This window comes from Melanerpes formicivorus, unplaced genomic scaffold (genome assembly GCF_026170545.1).
Source record: "Melanerpes formicivorus ecotype bairdi unplaced genomic scaffold, bMelFor1.0.p_v2 SCAF_5, whole genome shotgun sequence".
NCBI classification, from domain to species: Eukaryota; Metazoa; Chordata; class Aves; order Piciformes; family Picidae; genus Melanerpes; species Melanerpes formicivorus.
The window spans coordinates 33241717-33264855 of record NW_027142357.1 but is presented as its reverse complement, the minus strand read 5'-3'; the positions used below and the strand labels follow the sequence as shown (position 1 = coordinate 33264855).

The 23139-nt window shown below is 39.5% G+C and overlaps 1 protein-coding gene across 1 annotated transcript in view; it reads right to left on the bottom strand.

The window, feature by feature from the left end:
- CCDC93 (coiled-coil domain containing 93) overlaps positions 1-23139 on the bottom strand; it is a 45757-nt gene that overhangs the window by 3076 nt on the left and 19542 nt on the right. Inside the window, exons 10-21 of the mRNA XM_068139086.1 lie at positions 22965-23015; positions 21969-22055; positions 17948-18064; positions 12533-12595; positions 12270-12343; positions 11648-11729; positions 10286-10357; positions 8930-9001; positions 8564-8672; positions 5744-5826; positions 3872-3909; positions 2372-2456 (exon numbers count right to left, since the gene is read on the bottom strand). Of these exons, the coding sequence (XP_067995187.1) occupies positions 2372-2456; positions 3872-3909; positions 5744-5826; positions 8564-8672; positions 8930-9001; positions 10286-10357; positions 11648-11729; positions 12270-12343; positions 12533-12595; positions 17948-18064; positions 21969-22055; positions 22965-23015 (933 nt within the window). The remainder of the gene's footprint in view (positions 1-2371; positions 2457-3871; positions 3910-5743; positions 5827-8563; positions 8673-8929; positions 9002-10285; positions 10358-11647; positions 11730-12269; positions 12344-12532; positions 12596-17947; positions 18065-21968; positions 22056-22964; positions 23016-23139) is intronic.

The following is a 23139-nucleotide window of genomic DNA, read 5'->3' as shown; positions in this document are numbered from 1 at the left end:
TCAAAAAGCTGTAAAAGCCCAAACAAACAGGTAATTCCACAGCAGCACAGCTTGCTGTATTTCTAGATTTGGGTATCAACACTAACCTTACATTATCTTACGCCTAAAAGAAATGAGCAGGTTCCAAACTTTCCCTGAGTGTCAACTGTGCTAACAAGGCGTCTCCTTTACAAAGCCAGGTGATGTCCAAAACATCAGGGAATCTCTCCTAAAAGAACTTACAAAGCCCAGTAGGTTTCTAAAGTTATGCTTGAGGAAGAAAAAGCATCAAATGCATTAAAGCAGAAAAAGGGCATTAGCACATGTCCCATTCCTTTAGGATGAGACTAAAGCCAGCATTGCTAAAACATCCAGCAACTAGATCCTTGTGAAGAGATAAGGTCCTGTTACTACACTTTGATAAACTGCTTCAGTTATGCATGAACATGACAAATCTCTCTACATACTTCTCTCAGCAGAAACTAGCCTGCTGTCCTTGTAAAGTCTTGCTAATCTCTGTTATCACACTGAAATGCTTGTTGGCAAGTGACTTGCTCTTGTAACAAGTCTGTCTCCTCAGGCCTCTTTCACAATGCAGTTACAATTATGATGGACTTTCAAAACTGAAATTTCTCTTCAGATATAAAGTCTCCAGGGCTGTGCAGAAAAAGGATGTACTTTAAAGAGTGAATAATGAAACTGACTGTGAGCACTTCTAATGCACTGCAGACAGTACTCCAATAGATAAGACTAAACCATCACAGGGATGAATAACCCTTGCAGGGTACAACTAGTGCCGGTCTGTTGAAAAAGTCATCCAACAGACATTTCCTAGCAGAAGAATAAGAAAACCTTCCCTTTTGCTGCAGAGCTTTCCCCCAAGGAACCATGTGAGCTGTTAAATCTTTCTTAGCATCCATTCTTTGTCAGTATCTTCACTGGCATTGAGAAATCAACTGTTACAAGTCAGTGAATGATTATCAACTCCATCATAAACAATTGTTTTTTTCTCAGTTGAGAGAAGCTTGGCCTTTTCATTCAGAAACTCTTGCTCTTCTCCATTAGTTCTAACTGCCATCTTCTGCTGATCCAGACACCTACACCTAGGAATGAAATGTCACTCATGAACTCTTTCACATATGCCAGTGGCCAAACTGCCAGAGTGTTAATACAGCACAAGTGACATGAGCTGCCACTGCTTTCAGCAGTCATCAGAGGTGCTTAAGTTAATGTCAAAATAATGATCCACCTGACTTGAGAGCTCCCATTCATTTCCCTCTCCCTTATCTGCACATGAAGCAGTTGAAATTTTTTATTCCACTTGAGAATACAGTAAGGGAGTCCAGAATGATTTTGTGGACTTCAGATTTAAGTCTTTGATTGCGAGAACCTGAAGTAAGTCACAGCAGAGCTCTGTCTGCTCTCACTCCTTGCATTTGCAGTGCTGTTAACATCTATGTGTGCATAATCAACTCACAGTCTATCATACTTCCATTTAACTCCAATAAAGAACAGCTATAATCTACTACCAAGATTTTCCTGGCTCTATAGAGAAAAGTAACTCAAGAGCCCCTCTGTGGGACTTAGGAAAGTAGAAATATGTTCATATATGAAAAATAAAAGGGTGAAACAACACAATAGCTACAAGTTAGTAACTATAATTCATCAAGAAGTACTTAAGCCTATTGTATGCACATATGCCCATGGACAGCTTTAATTGGAGCTGCTGCTGGCTATCATGCTTGCCCCAAGATAACTTAAATCCAAAGAGGCTGTGATTTATGAAATAGCCCCCAAAAGTCACCAGATGCAGTTTTGTCTTCTCTGAACAAGTGCTGAGGCACATCCACAAAGTGCTCACCCACAAACCCCCTCATCAGCACACCACACTCATCAGCAATGCAGAGCCATTTTTAAATCAGGTTAAGAGAATAAAACCAACAGAAAAACACCTGAATGGATTCCAAAAGGTATCAGATAATGCTGCAGCTAGGACGAGGGAAGCTGAAGGCTGGGATTCTGATGTGCTGCTGACCCTCTTTGGCAGCAGACATAGATATGACTGCGCCCACACAAACCAAATGAAGAGTTCTCACCTGACTTCACCGGCATAGAGCTGTTTCAAGCATCTAAGTCACTACACTGCTAAAAATAAGTTCAGGGATATAAGCTTCCTACCAAGAGAGAGGTGTTACAATACCTCTGCTCTACTCTATTCATATCATTTCAGTGGTGAAAAGTTTCTTAGGAAAGTGAAAAGAAGTACCACTTGTTATTGGCTTGCTTAATTTGCACCTCACATAACAGATTCCTCTGTGCACAGTTATTATCAGAGAGGCTTTTCTGAAATAATCCTCAGACTCCAACAAAGAAACTGAAAAGAGCCTCAGACCTTCATCCGATTCTGTTTGATGCCTTCTACAATCTGCTCCATCTGCCGTAAGAACTGCTCACGAGAACCAGAAGATGCCATTGCTCTGGAAAGAAAAAAAGATAGCAACTGACAGGGTTGTGGACATTTGTGTCTCTTCTGTAGTTTCCCTGCATATTTATCCATGTTCAAGAGTTCACCTTGCTAGTGTTCTAAGTAAAAATTCACAGGTGTAGTCACTGATCTCAGGCAACACCTCAGCTTTTCAGCTGGTACAAAGACTACAGAGCTCATCACAACTGTTCTCCCTTTCAGTTCAAGTCTGTTCCTTTCTCTCATCTGTTGCACAGAAACAAATTGCTGTGAAGCAACTGAAAGCACAGCCTTTTGAGAAAAGCCGCTGCTGTGAACATTACGAGCACAGAACTAGGGGATTGCTCTGGAAAATAATTTCATGCCTAGATAGGGAAAGGCCAGAAGGAGTATTAGAATTGTAACATATCTTAAACAGGCTAAGAAAAATAAACCCAAGAAAATACGACCCACCCTGCACACCCACCCAACAAAAATCCAATCCAAACCCCAGCTGTCAATTACAGCACTGATTCCTAATGACTGGACAGAATCAAAAGGATCTCATCACTAAGCAAAGCAGATCAACAGTCCCTGCTGCAAAGGAAAGCACCTGAAATACTTAATTCATGTTTTTTTATTGCAGTTAGAAGTTTTTGATGTCTCAAAGAATCATTAATTAAAAAAAAACCCAAAGATTGACATTTATGACCAAACACACAAGAACACAAGTAGATAGGAGCAAGCCAAGAGATAATTAGTCTGCAGGAGAAGAAAAAAAAACACAAACCAAAAACAAACCAACCAACAAACAAACTCCAGCATCCCAAAACTTAGAATTTCACAACAGAATTATATAAAGATGGAACAGAAAAAATACTTCAAACTATTAAATGGCCATCTTTGCCCCATGACTCTCCTGAACTGCAATGCTGTTGCAAAAATTCATACTAGGCTTTTTTTTTCTCTGAATTAAAAACCCCACAGAAACAAATAAATGCTGGCTGCATCACAGACTGGTATTTGACCTCAAGGTTCCAAAGACAATTATGATTCTACCTAATGGCTTCAAACTGCATTAAAACCTTTAATACAGAGATAGTTTATAACAAATATGTCTGGATTATGTCTGAGACTAATGCTTTGTACATAATGTAATAACTACAACTTCACAAGATGGAGAATATATTCAAATGAAAGCCAGGCAAAATGATGACTGAATTGATTTCTTTCCACAATTGCAAGTGAAGAGCCAGATACTAAAAACATAAGTTGACTATAAAAGTTAAGTAATTTCAAGTCTGCTATTCTCCAAACACTGGCTTAAACAGAATTAATAAGCTATTTTATCAAACAGTTTTTGGTCTCTGTAACTCATGCTCACTTCCATTTTTCCAAGCAAACATACTACTCATTGCAGCTATTATGAGAAAAAGGACCATTACTTACTGATGAAAGTTGTCATGAATAGAATTCAGTAAGTTAACCTGCAAATTAGAAAAAGAAGAAGATATAAATTTATCTTTTCATAGAATCAATAGGTTGGAAAAGACCTCAAAGATCAAGTCCAACCTGTCACTAAGACCTCATGACTACTAAACCATGGCACCAAGTGACATGTCCAATCCCCTCTCGAACACCTCCAGGGATGGTGACTCCACCACCTCCCTGGGCAGCCCATTCCAACTGCTTTGAGCTTTCATGGACAATAAAATCAAATGTAGTTAATAAAATTGAATATATAGGTATTGCCCTGAAGAGCAGCCAGCTGTATGTAAACCATCATGAGCTCTCTTTCTGAAGAGAAATCATGATCCTTTTGTATGAGTACAGCCTATGCCAGTGGAGCAGCCACAGAAAGCAGAAGCAAGTCTTGGACAACAACTGAGATTTCAGTTTTACTGACACCCAGTAATACCACTGAGCATCTTCTAGCACAATGACTTTCCAAACTAAAGCAATGAAGTAGAGTATCACATACACTTCCAACATGCCTCGAAATTTGACCTACAAGTAATTTACAGGTACTCAATCCAGTGTTAACAATGACAGTGCAGAAGCTTATGTTGTGGCTCTGCTAGGTTCACATAATTACTCGTAGTGATGAAGCAGGACTATTTCACTTAGGCATATTCTTGCTGCTTACATGTCAGACAGAATAGCAAATGAAGAAATATCTTGGGGAAAAAAAAAAAGCCACCCCATCAAACAAAAACCCAAGTCATAACTTCCCAAACAAAAGAAGGTTAGGCCACACCTTGAGTACTGTGTCCAGTTCTGGGGCCCTCAATTTAAGAAGGACATTGAGACTCTTGAACGAGTCCAGAGAAGGGCAAGGAGGATGGGGAGAGGCCTCAAGCACAAGCCCTGTGAGGAGAGGCTGAGGGAGCTGGGATTGTTTAGCCTGGAGAAGAGGAGGCTCAGGGGAGACCTTATTGCTCTCTACAACTACCTGAAGGGAGGTTGTAGCCAGGAGGGGTTTGGTCTCTTCTCCCAGGCAATCAGCACCAGACCAAGAGGACACAGTCTCAAGCTGTGCCAGGGGAAGTTTAGGCTCGAGGTGAGGAGAAAGTTCTTGACAGAGAGAGTTGATAGCCATTGGAATGTGCTCCCCAGGGAGGTGGTGGAGTCACCATCCCTGGAGTTATCTTAGTTGATAAGATGGTGTTGGGTGATAGGTTGGACTTGATGAGCTTGAAGGTCTTTTCCAACCTGGTTAATTCTATTCTATGATGTGGTATGATTACATTGCACTGTTTTGAATATGAAAATGAAAACAGTAAAAGAAGTTACTAGCAAAAAGGGTGAAGCAACAAAATAAACTTCTGGATTGTATTCAGAGCCTCCTCTTTTGTTGCAGTATGCTAGGGGAAGTTCAGATTGGACATTAGGAAATGGTTCTTCACTGAGAGGGTGGTTGGTCACTGTAACAGGCTCCACAGGGAAGTAGTCACAGCACCAATGCTTTGAAAGTTCAAGGAGCATCTCGGCAATGCTTGCAGTCGTATAGTTTAGGGTGTCCTGTGAGGAGCAGGGCATTGGATGATCCTTAGGGACTCCCTTTCAGTCTAAGGTAGTCTATGATTCTGTGTTTTGTGAACAGTAGTTTAAAACCTGCTGTACTAACAGCACTTCTTTTACACCACAGACAATTTCCCCCTCAACATCAGAAATGCTCATATGAATCAGTGTTTTCATTTTTACTTACAAAGACGGCTAACTCTGCTCTGACATGACTGAATGTGCTGAAAGACAAGTAAAACTTTTTATCTCCTTCCCCACAGACTGAATATTTAGGGAACAGTAATAACATTTTCTTACCTCCTTTTCCAAATATACTTTCTTATCATCCAGTGTATTATAAAGAGTAAAGAACTGCTTCGTTTCTTTGTGAGTTGCTGAGACTGTGAACAACAAAAGGGTAGAATAATAAGAGCATGAGGTGAAATGGAATCTGTAAAAATACTTCATAGGCTTTACATAATATACTTTCCACTATCAATAATGGAACACACTTTTTAATACTCTCTGAAAGTATATTCCCTCTCTGCATGTAAATCTCCAGCAGGGTTTGCAGCTATCAGATTTTATGAGAACAGCAACAACTGCTGACAGTCCTTTATGCAAACCTATGCTAGGACTATCAGCTCTGCTTCTTAACCACTCTCTGCTCATCCTTCCTTTATAAGCTTTACCCTTCACCAGCTTACAGCTGCTGTGCTACTAACAGCTGCCCTCACACAGCTTGCCCATGCTGGCAGACAGGCACTGGTTCAGCAGAGACAGATAAAAAATAATCTGATAGCACTGTGTAGGGAAAAAACAGTGCACTATAACATGTGTTTCAAATTATGCATGTGCAAGATGCCCAAGAAAGCTTCTACTGTTTCAAAGCCTTTTTTCTCTTCTAGTCTTTATTTCTTCATTGCCTAAGGAAACCTAAGATATCTGTGATTCCCAAGGAAAGGGTTCAACAGCAAAGGATTATTGGCAAAAATGGAATCCTGAACCTTGAATAAAAATATATGGGTTATAAGTGTTCTTAATTAGTTTGGGTTTTGCAGGACTGCTGCCAAATGGAATAAGCCTTTCCCAAACCATTTCCTTCGTGCAGCTCTTCCCTTTCCTGCAGGAGCTGTGGTAGTCACAGAGCTTTTATGAGTGGATTCCATATACCAAGACAAAAAATCCCCAAACTTTTCAGGATTTCCACTGAGTTGGAAAGTTGTACCAGCTTACAGAGCCCTACGGGCACACACCAGAGCCCATGTAAGGCAAGACAGGCAAAGAAAGACAAGAGTAAAGCAGATGGCTCATTGATTCTCTTGAAACCAAAGCTTAATGTTTTCAAGGAAAGAGGTTCAGTGAGGTCAAAAATAAAGCATGGTGTATTGCAACTTAAAAGCAATCTAGCACAGAAGCAAAGAACCACCGAGGTTGGAAAGCATCACTGGAGACTGTTGTGTCCAACACCCCTTGGATCAAAGTTCCAAAAAACCAGGTTTTGACCACTTCAAAGATTATCCAAATCTGCCTAAATGAAGTGCCTCTAAGTTCCACAATTCATAGAAAGACTTGCTAGAGAATTTCAGCTTGTTTTTCAACACAGCTTAGTCTGTACAGTGTGGGCTCCTAGCCACAATAGTGTAAGCCAAAGTTACTACACATTTTGTCCTCTAGGAAACAAGCCCCATGAAACAAAGAATCTTAAACTACCCAAAGCTGCCCTTAATCTTTCTGTACTTCACATGCAAACGAAACTCCCCATCTTCTGAGCAGGTAGATGCTTTGACCATAGATTGTCTGAATTCCCTTAGATGGGACAGAGAAAATCTGTAGAAAGTTTAAAGCAAGACAAAGTTGTCTTCATAGCTGAACTTGATGAAGCAAAGTGGGGGAAGGAAGTAACGGATTTGTACTCACTAAAGAACATCTATTTCATGCATGGAGTCAGATAACATATATGGAAGATTCCAATGACTAGGTTACCAAAGATGCCTCAACCAGGGCAAGGGATTTGCATCAAAGTTAGTTAATTTTACAACTGCTCAAACTTCAAGAGCTTGGTTCACATACATACTTAATAAATGCAGAACATCTTTAAAGCATTAGCTAGTTCTTCTTGGGGGAAACTTATTTTAGCTTGTTCTAATAAACAAGCTACATTAAATACACACCAGTAAAGATACTGGTCTGTTATCAGTTTAATGGAACAGAAATCTTAGATTTTTATTCAGTTTGCACATATCATCCATGCACAGTAAACAGACCTATCCAAGAAGTTGGCAGAACACAGTTCCCAATTTTATAACTTCATAGAATAGAATCAATATGGTTGGAAAAGACCTCAGTGATCATCAAGTCCAACCTATCACCCAACACCTCCTGACAACTAAACCATGGCACCAAGTGCCACATCCAATCCCTTTTTGAACACCCCCAGGGATGGAGACTCCACCACCTCCCTAAGCAGCACATTCCAATGGCCAATTACTCTTTCTGGGAAGAACTTTCTCCTCACATCCAGCCTAAACCTCCCCTGGTGCAGCTTGAGACTGTGTCCTCTTGTTCTGGTGCTGGGTGCCTGGGAGAAGAGACCAACCCCCACCTGGCTACAATCTCCCTTCAGGTAAAACAGTTAAAGACCATTTGTACTCTGATCCTACCAAGATACTGCAGAATATTTATAAATCAAAAAAGGAAAATAATCCCTTCAAGAAACTTTCTAGTTCCTGACATAGTCTGTTTCAGAACTGAACATTCTCATGTCAATGAAAACACTGAAAGCAATCTCCTGTTAAAGAGCAATTGATTAAACATGACTCAAATTCACAACAACCTCATTTGTAAAAGGTGAATTTAGGACTTTTTAAATGGACTGGTCATTACCTAAATGACTGCATCAGTTGCAGACAAAATTTATTCCAGAGATCTTATGCACTAAGTTTCACCCTCAGGAAAAATGTTACAGCCAGCTTATAAAAACCTTGAAAATAGGGTGTGTAACAAAAATTCCAACAGACCCTTTACAACCCCACAAAATTAGCAAGTGCTGCCGCTACGTGCCATGTGCTTGAACTGTAACTGCCCTGCTTTCAGGGCTTTAACCTTCAGCAGGATGTTCCTGCTTGATATACATACCCTGACTGTAAAGTTCAATGAATCTCTTCTGATACTGTGTTAGCTCAGCTCGGCTGGGTACTTCATCAATCTTGCGTTGTAAAATGGCTATTTCTCTGTTTCTTCGTGCCTGAATAGAAAGTTAGGAGGGGAGAAAACAAAGCCTCTTCTCGGTCTCTTCTTAAAATGGATGAAGCCCCACCCCAGCAATATTGTGTTATTAGTAATTAAAATTTATTAAAAAAACCACAAACCAAAAGCATTGGCTGAGGCTTTATATATATATATGTAAGTTAAAATCAGAAGAACAAAAAGAAGCATTAAAAAGTTACACAGAGGCAAAACAGCACCGATTTTGTACAAGAAGATTTACAGAGAGTCACTCACCAAGAGCAGTCGGATCTTTTGAAGCTTTTCTTTCTCAGCTTTGTACTGCTGTTCTATAACCTTGTTTGGCTCCTGGAATTTGAGGAGCCAAAACAATTGTCTGTTAGGGTAGCATGAGAGCGGCAGCACAGAAATGTGCAGACTGGGTTTATCTGTATCTGCCTATCTCCTATTTAATGTCCCACCCAATACCACCACTGTTTCCTGCTTGTTTTGTCTGGGTTTTTTTGTTTGTTTGTGTTTTGGTTTCATTTGTTTGCTTGTTTTTTATAAAACAATGATTCATTGGAATGGGCTACCCAGGGAGGTGGTGGAGTCACCATCACTGGAGGTGTTTAGAAGAGACTTGACGGGGCGCTTGGTGCTGTGGTTTAGTTGGTTAGATAGTGTTGGGTGATAGGTTAGACTCGATGATCTCAAAGGTCTTTTCCAACCTGGTTAATTCTATTCTATTCTATACTCTGAATTTAAAACTTGACATCTTTTACTGTAAACAATTGCCTTTTGCTAGCTTCTAGATTTTAAGATTTGCCAATAGTTTTTCCACTGCTTTACAACAGTCACACTTTAAATGAAGACATGTATCAGAAGATTGTCCATACTCTGAACATTTATACCTGGATTCAATGGCTGGGTCCCAAACTTTCTGGCATGTACTCTAGGTTCTGTATTGTGGGCTCAAAGATAATTTTTTTCTTGTTTAAAAATTTGCTATTTAAGCTTCTATTTTTATTTTTTCCTGCTGTGTTCAGAAGGACAGCAGCATCACGGACCTGTAATCTACCTCATTTCAGGGGCATAAATGTATCAAATGTTTACCCACTGAAAATACAAGTCATTCAAGCTTTTCCTTTCTGTTCATTCATTATTCATTGCTATCAGTCTGGATGCACCTCTGTTAAAGCCTAACTTCTGACAGCTGCTGACGGCATGCAATGTACTGAGCTACTGGAAACTCATGCTTTCATCCTTCAAATAAATCCACTTTTAAGGAAAAAGTAAAAAAAAAAACAACAACCAAACCAAACACACTTTCTGGGGAAGATGTGTTTTTGTCAGAGGTAAGCACTGCCCTTAACACAACATCCAGAGCTTCTTCTCTGGTAGGACAAAGAAAGAAGTAAAAGGCACAAAAGCATCCATGAGTTAGCCCCATGGATTCTGCAAGAAAAATGAAGAAAATTGCCAACCACTCTATTTCTGCAATTACTAGCCTGAACTGTGGGGGAAACCAGAATATTTCAGAGATTGCAACACACACTTTAATATTTACAAGAATGTCCTAAAAGTTCAAAGGACCTAAACCAACATTTTAAAAGACAAACTGAAAAGGAGAGCTTAGACATTTGCTATTACCTGTTCCTCTCCATTTTCTACTGCCTCAGCTTTCAAATTCTCAATATTTTGCTGAAGTCTCTCCATTTCTTCCTTTAAAACAAAAGCAGACAAACAAACAAACAAACTATGTTGATTTCAACTGAAACCCATCCTCTTAATAGGCAAGAAAAGGAAGTTTGACAATTTACACCACTAACAAAATCGTGGAGCTGAGCACAAGCTTTCTATTTAAATGTGCAAGCCTAAACCCTGATTAAGGGGACAGCCTCCATTATTACTCATCACACAAAACTATCTGCTTTTACCAAACACAGGAACAGATTCATTTCCCACTCTCAAATATACTAGATCCAGTTAAGACAAGTAATTAGTTGGGAAATGAAACTGAGGAAGCAAAGGAATATTACCATAGCAACAGCATGACACGGGACTGCAACATATGGCATTTGTAAAATTGAATGCACCTAAAGTTACTTGCAAGGTAGCTTCCACTGCAATCCTTTAGAGCTTCCCAAGGGAGTATGTGTGGGAAAATGAGCTTCCTATGCTCAGTCTATGCCTCAGGGCACTATTTATCTTTACTGCTTTCTGTTCTAATTAACTGCCATCCACTATTTTTTACATAGAAGAAAATTAAACCAATTTTCTCCAATTATATTTCCAGCAGCCCATAAACACAGCAGTAAACAGGATAGCAAAACACAGCAGTTAAGGAGGAAAACTGAAATATACTCTGAAAACTGCAACAGCTTAATCTCAGTTTCATCTCTTTTAGTGGGTTGCTCCAATGCTACAGGCCTTCTTTGGCACCATCCATCTCTTCAGGTCACTGTTGGCTGCATTATCCAAGAAGAGATAACCCATTTCAGGTTCTGAATAGCACAGGTAGATCTCTAAAGCAGCCCAATCTCGAACTTACATTTTAGTGCTCCTTATCAACCCACCCCAAGTTGCTCTCAGCAAAATGGCAACAGGAATGAGTAGGCTCACAGCTGTGATCAGTACAAGGTTGATCAGGTGTATGTCTAGGAACTTCCCTGTATTAAACTCCCAGGCACCAAAGGCCACACTAATTCAGATGTCTTAGCAGCCTTCCTCACACCTCCCTGCCTCAGGGCAAGGGGCAAGACCTTCTGGTTAAATCCAGTTTCAAGCATCTTGGTCATCAGCCTTGTTGCAGATGTGATACACTGCGGAACTAGGCAACTGGCAGCAAATCAGGCTGGTGGCAATAGTCAATGTAAGCCTGAAAGCACCAGTAAATGTTGGGAGGGGAAGAGACACCGACATGGACACACAACATGACAATAAATCAGGAAGAAGCATAATCCTTATTTAGCAGGTTTAAAATGAATTCTTATATGAGAAACTACAACTCACCCTACAATGTGCTTTGAACTCTTGCTCCTGGCTTTTCAGGTTTTCATTCATGGCCACCAATGCTCGCAAACTCTGTAATACGCTAAATTTGAAGAGCCAGTAAAGCACATTAGACTTAGTTTCTAATTTAAACAGGTGGAGAACCAGAAGACAGTCAGAAAAGCTTAGTTCTAAATACATTTCTGATAAAATCTGTGCAAATTAAAACCCCCAAATATCACCACTGATATACCAAAACAAAACTGTAGGATTAAACTGAGTATTTTGGATGGGTTTGCTACATTCTTTCCTCATTATTGTGAAGGTTTTGAGAGAGATTCTTATTTAGTCTATGTGAGATGAAGACTTCAAATATGAAGAAAATCAAGCAGGAACATCATAACTACCTGCCAAATATGTTTAGGGTTCTTCTGCTTTAAAATACTACAATCACTTTCAACTACACATTGACACTTTTCCTTCTGGCAGTATCTTCCTGTCTTTGCAAAGCAAGCTGGAGAATTATTTCATCTTTTTAATTGTAGGCATTTGTTTAGGTTGACAAAGCAAGAAACACTGAGTGATTAATTTTAAAATAAATTTTTTTTTTAGAACCTCAAATGTCACAAAGGAAGAAACTTACCTAGCATCTGCTTGGGATTCTATTGTTTCTAAGGCTGCCAATTCCTTGTCCAGCTTTTCACTGTAACTCTTAACCTAAAGGACGCAATCAATAATAGATTGAAATACACTTCCCCACATACAATGATTCATGCTATTTAGCTTTCCCATGCCATTGGATCAATGAGTTGTCAAACATCTTCACCATTTAACATATCTCTCCAAACACAGAGCTTCTGAAAGTGATTCAGCTAGAAGCAGTACAGAGAAAGAAGCAAAGATTACCTCAGTTAATGTCTTTTTTGCTTCGGCGCATTTTGCCTGCAGATCTGTACATTTAGCTTGCAACTATTAAGAAAGAGAAAGAAAAGAGTTTGATTCCATATTCATGACAATTACACCTCAAGTGGAGAACAGCAGTATTTGAGCTGTGAGTAATGGTTTTCTATTAAAAAATAGGTCATCCATCGCAAATCTCTCTTTTCCATGTCATCTACTCTCGAGAGCACTTGAATGCAAGAATTCTGATTGCATATTTAATTAGTAACAGCAAACATTTTCCACCTGACCTTCTGGAAGTATTAGGTCCCAAAATAAACAACAGCTTTTATGAAATGGATGCACACAGAATAGCAACTTACTAGACAGAAGAATTTCTACTACACTGCTCAAAGTCATTCAGCCTGGTTATAGTGTCCTGGCTCTACATCAGGCTAAACAGAGTCCTGTTTTGAGCTTCTCTGGGTAAGTCTGGGTGACCATGGCACCACACCACAGAGATGCCCATACCAACTCAGCAACCTGCTTTATGCTTTTCTGCTGAGTAACTATGAGAAGCATAGTAAGAAGGCAGTTACCAAAATGCCACTGAGTATTCACTTGTCACATACTTTTGAAGCTATTTTTAGTAGGACATCCTTGTCTAAAGTCCTTATGATTCGAGACAATGTTGCAAATAGTAACAACAAAAATGGGATGTGGATCACAAATGTAGTACAGATTGCAAACACATGCACATCTGGCTTTCAGTTCCACTTCTTCCACGCTGTTTTAGTTTGCTGCTCACAACACAGAGCTGTGACACAACACTGCACTGATCCTTTTCCACAGCCAAATTTATAGGAAGGAAGAGTTTTCATTGCTCATCATATTTTTTTCACCAATACTTCACCAACGGATCGAATTCTAACTAGTTAAAAAGAAAAGTCAATGAAAGATAAGCCTGCAGCCCACATCTCATGAAAACTGACATACAGAGAGAACTCTAGACAAAACTTCCTGCAGCATTGAAGCCAGAACTTCACAAACATTTTTAAAAAGGGAGGGTCTTGACTGTCACTGATTTCAAAAGCTTTGTCAACTGGGTAAAAGAATTCAGCCAGGAAACTTTCCCTATACTGAAGTGATAAAAGGATTGTATTTGGCTTATAGCTGCCAGCACTTTTTTCCCCCCCATATGAAAACATGTCATTAGGACTGGTATGTACTGGAAATAAGCAACACAGGATCAAGGGGCCCTCAAACTGTTAAATGGCAAATAGCATGGCAACAGATTTAGAAAATACTTAAGCTTTCTCGTAGATTTTGAAGTTTGCTTGGCAGTTAAAAGCAGATCTGTAATGAAGTAAGAACTCAAGCTATTTTGTGTGATTTACAACCACATATCCTTACAACCCCAAGGGCAACAAAGCTGGGGAAGGGTTTGGAGCACAAGCCCTATGAGGAGAGGCTGAGGGAGCTGGGGTTGCTTAGCCTGGAGAAGAGGAGGCTCAGGGAAGACCTTATTGCTCTCCACAACTACCTGAAGGGAGGTTGTGGACAGGCAGAGGTTGGTCTCTTCTCCCAGGCAACTACCAACAGAACAAGAGGACACAGTCTCAGGCTGTGCCAGGGGAGGTTTAAGCTGGATGTTAGGAAGAAATTCTTCACAAAGAGAGTGATTGCCCGTTGGAATGGGCTGCCCAGGGAGGTGGTAGAGTCACCATCACTGGAAGTGTTTAGGAGGAGACTTGATAGGGTGCTTGGTGCCATGGTATAGTTGATTGGATGGTGTTGGACGATAAGTTGGACATGATGATCTCAAAGGTCTCTTCCAACCTGGTCTATTCTATTCTACTCTATTCTGTTCTATTTCCTTCTTCTCAGCAGTAGGTGAAAAGCAAGCAAATACATTCATACACATTCCAGGGAAGCTGGAAAATCAAATTACTTGCAGCAGGCATGAAAAAGTCATCCACTCGATATAGATTTAGTTGCAGCCATATTCTTTATTACTCATTCAGCAGACACATTATGCTACAATTCTCCAGAATATAAGAGCCATCTGGTACAGAAAAAAGTACTTTTGAACATTTCAGTCAATGAGACTGCTTACAGACATTGTTGGATTCTTTCTGCCTTCAGATCCCAACAGCACAACACAGAATAGCTGCAAAGGGCACCCACAACTGCTAAGCTCGCTCACCAACCTCGCTTGCTGCTCAGCTCAGCAAGAAGGATCAAAGAAACAGCATGGGCAGGTATTTTTTGAAACCTGAGCTAGCTGTTTCAGTTCCCTAATACCACTCTTACTACCTAATTGTACCTAGGCTGTACTCCCCCAAATTAAGCTTGAGCGAACTGCCTCCAAGAACACAAACTGTTCTGAGAATGCAAGGGCTGTGGAGCAGTGTTCTGGTACATACCTACTCCAACTGAGCATGCCTCCAGTATACAGCTTGCAGAAAAACTGCAGATGGATGTGAGCTGGTGACACAACCAAAACTCATTCAAAATCCACAGAACTGTACTAGGACATCCTTAAACCTGAGCAAACACAGAACCAGAGAATCCTAGAACATGCCCCCTTTTATAATTGGGCAATGCTAAACTGTTGTCAGTTGTGACAACAAAGCTTCTTGCTTGGGGTAGGTTTGTAACTTGCTAGCTGAGAGAGCCTGCAACTGTCTCCATGCTACAATATACAGGGAGCACATCTCTATTTCCTGTATTAATCTTAAAGCCTTTGTGGTTTTATATACGATTTGAAATGTGACAGAAACGTATTGCAATGACATAGGATACACTGAATATCCTCTTTCTTTTCCCTCCACTTCTGAAATTCCAAAGGTTCTCATTCTGCAATTTGTGCTTCTACTTCAGGAAAAAAAACTCAAACCAACAAGGGAAATCACACAGGGTTTAACTGTCTGTAAGCCCACATTATGGTTTTGAAAGCCTGACACTTCAGCCTGCATTTAAGTCTAGGTATTGTCAATATTTTCTTACTAACAGACTCACCTTGACAGACTCACCAAAGTTATGTCTGACATAAACAGACATGGAAAATTTATCTTCCCAATGTGTTAAAAGAATACAAACTCATTTTTTTTCAGAAAGTCTATTCCATTTCAGTGTGTCATAATAATATTCAGCATATCATAATACTTTCTAATATTTCACTCTAAAATGGGCAGCAATTGTGACAGGCGTTGCTTGCATTCAACATGCAGAGCAACAGTCAGTGCATAGAGTCAGTAGAAGTAGTGTTACTGGCTGCAAACATTGCTATTTTTAACAGATAGGGGATGCAACACAAATAGAAGTGCATCAGTTTAAGAAGAGCAAAGCTAGCTTGACATGTTCCACAGGAAGTATGTTCTAACATTCACTGGTTAAAGCACTGTCATACTTCAGGCTTTGAAAGGTTTGGGGGTTTTGTGGAAAGACATTTAAGAACCATCTGCACTAGTTCTTCATAAAGCTTTTTATTTAGGTTGGAAAAAAAATACAAAAGAAAAGCACAACAAAGAACAGGACAGGCAATTAAGCCTTTCCTTTTTTTGTGTGTGCTTAGGTTTTACTTCTATACCTTTATTTAAACTTAATATTACTTCAATGTTAGCCAAAGACTTCCTGAAAACGCTCCACAGCTACCAAAAGGAGATTTAAGATTTGAAGGCACAAATATCCTTTAAGTAGTTTATTGCATTCACACAGACTATTTTGTTCTTATTTTTTTCAAAATAAGTATGTTAAAAATAAGTCAGGTCTTGTAAATGGCTGTGCAGGAAGGTTTGAAATTGAGTGCACCCATAATTGTATCATGGTAGGTAAGGCTTTTAAACTGAGTGCTCCCATAGGCTGTACCATAGTAGGTAAGCACCAGAACAAGAGGACGCAGTCTCAAGCTGTGCCAGGGGAGGTTCAGGTTGGATGTTAGTAAGAAGTGCTTCATAGAAAGTGTGACTGGCCACTGGAATGGGCTGCCCAGGGAGGTGGTGGAGTCACCATCACTGGAGGTCTTTAAGAAGAGACTGGATGGGGTGCTTGATGCCATGGTTTAATTGATTAGATGGTGTTGGATAGGGTTGGACTCAATCTCAAAGGTCTTTTCCAACCTGGCTAATTCTATTCGATTCTATGGCTTTGAAATTGAGTGCTCCCATAGCTATACCATAGTAGGTAAGGCTTTAAAATTGAGTGCTCCCATAGCTGTATCATAACAAGTAAGGCTTTCAATGACGCCATTTTTTCACTTCTGTTGTAAGACTGAACAGATCACTGTCTCATGAAATGTGTCATACAGACATCTATTATTAAGAGCCTCTGTACCCCCACAATTCAATAGGTAAAATCAGGTGTAAGGTGTTACGACAGTACTGACAGGAGCAGAGCAAAACAAATGAAAGAGGTGAAGAATGCTGGAGCAGTGTTATACTTGACAACACTATCAACCACAGAAGTCTTCAGACACAGCTTTTCCTTAAGTAGCATTGGATTTTTGGCAAGCTCTTCCAATTACTGATTCTGATGCAATAAGCACTCATCAGACTCTGCAAGCTAAAAATGGCACGGTGCTGATTACAGCAATCCACATAATTAACAGCAGCATTCCATGAGCAGCACAGCTTTTTCACTTAAGACTTCCCTGGGTTTAAATAGCAATAGCATAATTAGGTTGAAATACAGGTTCTTGCTCTTGCTTATAAACATGACCAGAACATAAGAACAAATTAAAAAGCCTTTCCCCCTCCCCAAAAGAAATGGGAAGACAAGAACCAAGCAGTGCCTGTGCTAAAACACCTGCAAGGAAACAAACAAGCAAAAACTTCACATCAGTCAGTGAGACAAAGTGGCTCATATCAACTACAGGAAGTGATAAAAAGTTATTTGTAGTGTATTTTAGAGTAAATTTTAGAGTGAGTGCAGAGCAGACCAGTTTCATTGCTCTTTGAACATGCTGCATGATGATTGCATGGTTTAGTTGATTAGGTGGTGTTGGGTGATAGGTTGGACACGATGATCTTGAAGGTCTATTCCAACCTGGTTTATTCTACTCTGTTCTATTCTATTCTAAATTCATAAGTTGTTTCTTGAAATAGTGAATAGTTCATTCAGCCCTATAGCTAACATGTCAAATGGAGATACTCTCCTCTGAGAGGCATGAAAATAAATAAATAAATAAATAAAAAGAGTAAAATCATGTTTTGATTAGCTAGGCCCCTCCTCACAGACAGAGCTAACACTAGAATATAAACCCAGCCACATTTTCTTAGTAATAAATGTGCAACCAAGACATTCAGGATGCTGAAACGAATGTCCAGCATGACAAATTGCTGGTACAGAAGATAGCTCAAAAATGGTTTCTGGACGGCAAAGAATTTTGTGATCAACCACATTTATCAATGTTTTCTTCTTTATTGCACACACAACACTTACCTCCTCCAAGAGTTTGGTTTTCTGCAGGATCTGCTTATTCAGAGAAGCCACCTTCCTTCTGTGTTGTTGGGCAGCTCCAAGCCTTTCTGGTCGCTCCTCTGCAGAAAGCTCAGATTGCTAAAACAAACAGTAACAAAAGCCTGTTTGACCTCACATTATTACTTTTTGCCACTTCAGCAGCTCAAGAAATGCCAAGTGGGATATATCTATGATGTTCTTTATCGAGCACTGTGTCCCACTACCCAATACAGAATGACTCAGTGATTTATCTCGCATCAAGATAAGGAAGCAGCTCAACGACTGAGCTTCTCAAAGGTAACAGGTAAAGTAAGCTAAAAATTAGTCAGGTGCACTGGGACAGGTAGAAAATACTCTAGTATACTACAAGAAAGAATGAATTTTTTGCACCAGCATTACAGTTAAACCTGACAGAGTTCTTAAATGGAAAAAATGCAAACATGCTAAACACCAGCTGAAGCAGTGGTGTTTAATTGTGGCCTTCCAGTATCTGAAGGGGGCCTACAGGAAGGCTGGGGAGGGACTTCTCAGGATCTCAGGTAGTGATGGCACTAGGGTGAATGGAATGAAGCTGGAGGTGGGGAGATTCAGGCTGGAGGGGAGGAGGAGGTTCTTCACCATGAGAGTGGTGAAGCACTGGAATGGGTTGTCCAGGGAGGTGCTTGAGGCCCCGTCCCTGGAGGTGTTTAAGAGCAGGCTGGACGAGGCTCTGGCCAGCCTGATCTAGTGTGGGATGTCCCTGCCCATAGCAGGGGGGTTGGAACTAGATGATCCTTGTGGTCCCTTCCAACCCTGACTGATACTATGATACTCAATGAATCTGAGATGCTTCATACTCCAATAAGTAGATCTAGAACTTTCAAAAGCCTTGGAACATGTGTATTTACATTCAGAAATAGTGTCTTGGATGCATCTTTATGCTGAATGACAATGACATACTCTAAACATCTTTGTGTATGTGTGCACACTCGGACAGCAGCCTTTGAAACCCACACAATCCAGGATGCACTGCCAAGAAAGTGTCTCATAAATACATAATGAAGACAGCAATCTGGATCCACTCTTCTGTTCTTTCTGAATTGTGAAAGGAAAGCTGCCAGAGAGAGTCTTTACCAGGAACAATATTTTTAATAGAAATTGTATATTTGCTGCAGGCAAAAGAAAAAATATATACATATAAGAAAATAAATCTGTAATAGCTAAATATCTAAATGATTATTTACCTAAACATTTGTACCTTGTGAAACTCCTCCCTTTAATACTTACATCCATTTATCTTGGTAATTTACTTCATGCACTCAAGCTTGCTTTTCCAGTTAATTAATTTTTCAATATTTCATTAGAAAAACAGTTAAATTTCAAGTACTTCAGGTGTTAATTTGCAGAGTCTCTCAAAGACTTCCATACTGAGTGCTTCTTGAGTAATTACCAAATGTTGCCAACCACTACAATCTATAATCAGCAAAAATGTTACAGAAATATTCCTCACTCATATTTGTGCCTGGTAACCACTCTAGGCAAACAGGTAAGCAGACCTCCATTAACAGCTTAATTTTACTTGAAGAGACAAAACCTGTCTTTCTCTGCTACATTTTCTATCTTATTCGTACTGAATAGCAGTTTAGTGATTTGCTATACTTTTCCAGCCACAGCTGGAAATTGGAAATCACAAATAAATTGTAATTGGAAAGGCCAATTCTGACATCTTAACCCAGCAATTTATATCCATTTGTTAGGAAAGGAAAAATGCTTCTAAGCAGCACCTGCAACACTGTACTGTTCAACAAATACACACTGAGATTTACTCACGCCTCTTGCTATGTAGCAAAATCACACACCCTCGTCATGTCAGACATTCCAAGTCCCCATCCTTCTCACCTTATGATTAGCCTATCTAACACACATAGAGCCCAAATCAAGAAAACTGGAAATGCCAGAGAATGAAACATGAGCTAAGCCAGCCTGAGACTGATGTTGCAAAAATAGTAAGAATCCTTACAGTACAGCTTTGGCATAAAGGAAAGGTCTCTGAAAAGGTGAAACAACTCTCTCTCTAACACAGAGGTTTCAGCAGATGAACCTTTCTGGTCTGCAAATGAAAAAGCCTCATGCAGTCAAAGCAGGCTAAGGATCTGCCCTGCAGCAAAGCCACATCTTTACAGTTACTGAGGAATCAAGTTCCAATTTGTAGAGACTCTCAGCACAGAAGGAAGAACTCAGTCATTACAGAAGCTACTCCGCTTTTGACACTATTGCTGCTACTTGGTCTCTTACTAGACTGAAACAACAGTTGCCTTTTGAACATAGTTTAAGAAAACAGCACCTCAGCACTACTGTCTCTGCCTGTTTAAGGTCATCAATTTGCTACTCTCTATCAAAACAAGAATTTCAATTACATGTCCACATATGTGGACACATCCTTTAACTTCACTGTTTAACACACATTACTCCCACCATTGACAGGTGTAGATTTACTTTCTTCCCTGTTCTGTACAATTGCTCAATTCTGCTCCTAGCAAAACTACCTGTTACATATATATATATATATACACACACTGTGTTTGTACTCTCTCTCTTTACATATATATACACTATACTTGTAAATTCTCAAAGGAAGACTCTTTGTAGGACAGCAAAATCAATGTTACTTTGACTAAGTTGCCTTAGAAATCCGGTGAGAAATTGGCTGATAGAAACTTTGTCAATAATTTTCTGCCAAGGTTTTTTAGAAAGTAAGAAACAAAACTACAATCTTCCCTCCAGTTTACCCACCAAGTTGACACTGCAGCAGAAAGGAGGGGCAAATGCAGAAAACTATATGCATTAATCTTCTCCAAAATGCCACCTGGAAATTCCTAGCACATAACACCACCAGATCTACATTTTTTATTGCCAGCTATCTTCACTGGGCCCATGGATTCTATCAAGGTTGGTTTACAACTAAGCACTGCTGTGTTCTTCAGACAGTGCATAGTTGCAATGGGTTAAAACTAACAGAACTATATCCATAAGGTTGCTGATGCTTCAATAAAATGTTAACATCCTTAATTCTCTTTTCCTGGTGCAAGTATGCACATGCAGAATTTTTGGTCACATCCAGCAGATGGGAAAAGCGGTAAGCTTTGGGTCTGACTTGAATCAGTTCTTACTTTCCAGAGTATTAATCATTGTTCTACCATAATAGTCAAGGTCCTGCTGACTTTGAACAGAAGAAATGTAACATTGAAATATGACCCTTAGGCTTCCGTTCTTGCAGGGTTTTTGTAATAAAGAAAGGCCAAGAATTTTCTATAGACTCTGTTGAGTTATAGGATTTATCTCCCAAAAGGGAAAGCTCCATACCTCTTATGTGTCAACACAAAGGAAGAAACACAAGACGACTATTGGACAAGTAAGAAGGACCTATAACTCATATCTGGCAGTGATGTATTGTATGTATTAATTGCATGAAGAGCCAGGTTTTCTTTCCACATTACTGTAGAAATAATCACAGTTGAACACAATAAATGGTGCTAATATGCAGACTTGAGTTTTGGTTTTGATGACGCTAGATTCAGAAACAGAGATGCATGGCATGACTGAGAATTAAGTAAGATCCAAGTGTCTGAAAATCTGAGCAGAGGCGGCCTAGATTTTATTCTGTACAGTGCCAGAGAACTATATTTCTGTGCTTAACACTGAACATTTGAAAATGCATTAAGAGTTTAGACTTCTAGTTTGAAGAGATATCAACTCAGGTCCTTCTTTATTCATGAAAACATTTAAGCAGGTGCTTAATCCAAACTACTCATGAATGCAATTTAGGAATATTTACTATCACACCAAAAGCTTGTGTATTTTTTAGATCCCATTAAAATGCTTTTCTGACCCCTAACTGTTGCTACCCACAGCATATATATCCACACATTTTAGAGAATCATGGCAATTAAGTTGGAAGGTAAAGGCTTAAATCAACAGGCTCTCAAATGTGACTTGGTGAAAGCCAGGCAGGTAACACACTTACCTTTTCAGCATATTCTGACACTATTTGCTTGATCTCATCTGACTGGAGTCCAACAATCTGGCCAACCGTGCTTGCTGTCAACTTGCCCTGCAAGTGTGTCAAGAAAACATGTGGACTTTTGGAACCATCTGTGACTTTAACAGGGCAGTTTCCCCAAGCTCTGTTTTTAAACAGACATGTACAAAACCCTAACGCTGAGCAAAAGGCTCTAAGCATAACAAAACACTAGGAAGCATTCCACCCCCCAAAACATTTGCTAATGGAAATTTCTCAGTTAAAACAGTCAAACAAATGTTAATTAAGATTTTGAAGTACTTATGATTGTATTCTGTGTTCTGAATTTTGAATGTACAGTAATAACACTCACTATCTGACCACATTTGGAGCCAAACCACAACAATGCAGATGTTTCAAACTGGAAGCATGTACAAACCCAATCTTTGGGTAGAACTGAACTCTACAGTGGATTTCAGTAAATGTCAATCAATGCCAAACTAGGCTAATTACTACCTTTTCTTCTGTGACTTCAGCATAAACAAGTTTTAACAGCTGAATTTTTTTCAGTCCTCTCACCCAGAAATCAAAATTAAGACCTTTCAAAATTACAACAGCCTAGAAGTTCCATTACATCATCAACTACAACTAATCAAGCAAACAAGACAGGTATCTTAAGCCTAGGTGTTGTTTAGAAATATTCATCAGTAGTTTGAAAAACACCTTGAAGCACATACAATTTTCCTTCACTCTCTCCAGTACAACCATTTGAAAGAGGCACTTACTTAACATTGCTTTTACAATTTCTAGGCAAATTATTAAGATACCAGCCTCACAAAAATTAGTCTTTCTAACTCAACCTTCTTTCCCTACAGTTCCTTGAAGAAAATTTAAATGCAATCATTCCAAGACTTCAGACTCACCATCAACTTGATTTTAGGAATAACTTCTATGATCAACCATAATTTAAACAAAGCTGTAGCAGGTTTAAATGTTGCTTACCTCTTCTGTTGCCATTGCAGCCATGCCAGTCATCAAAGTTTTAATGCGGAGCTAGGGCAAAACATGAGGAATTACACATAACAATTTACCTTCCATTATGTAACTTACTTCTGCCTAGTGACAGGAACACATGTAGACAATTACTATCATATACCAGGTGCACTTTAATGCACAT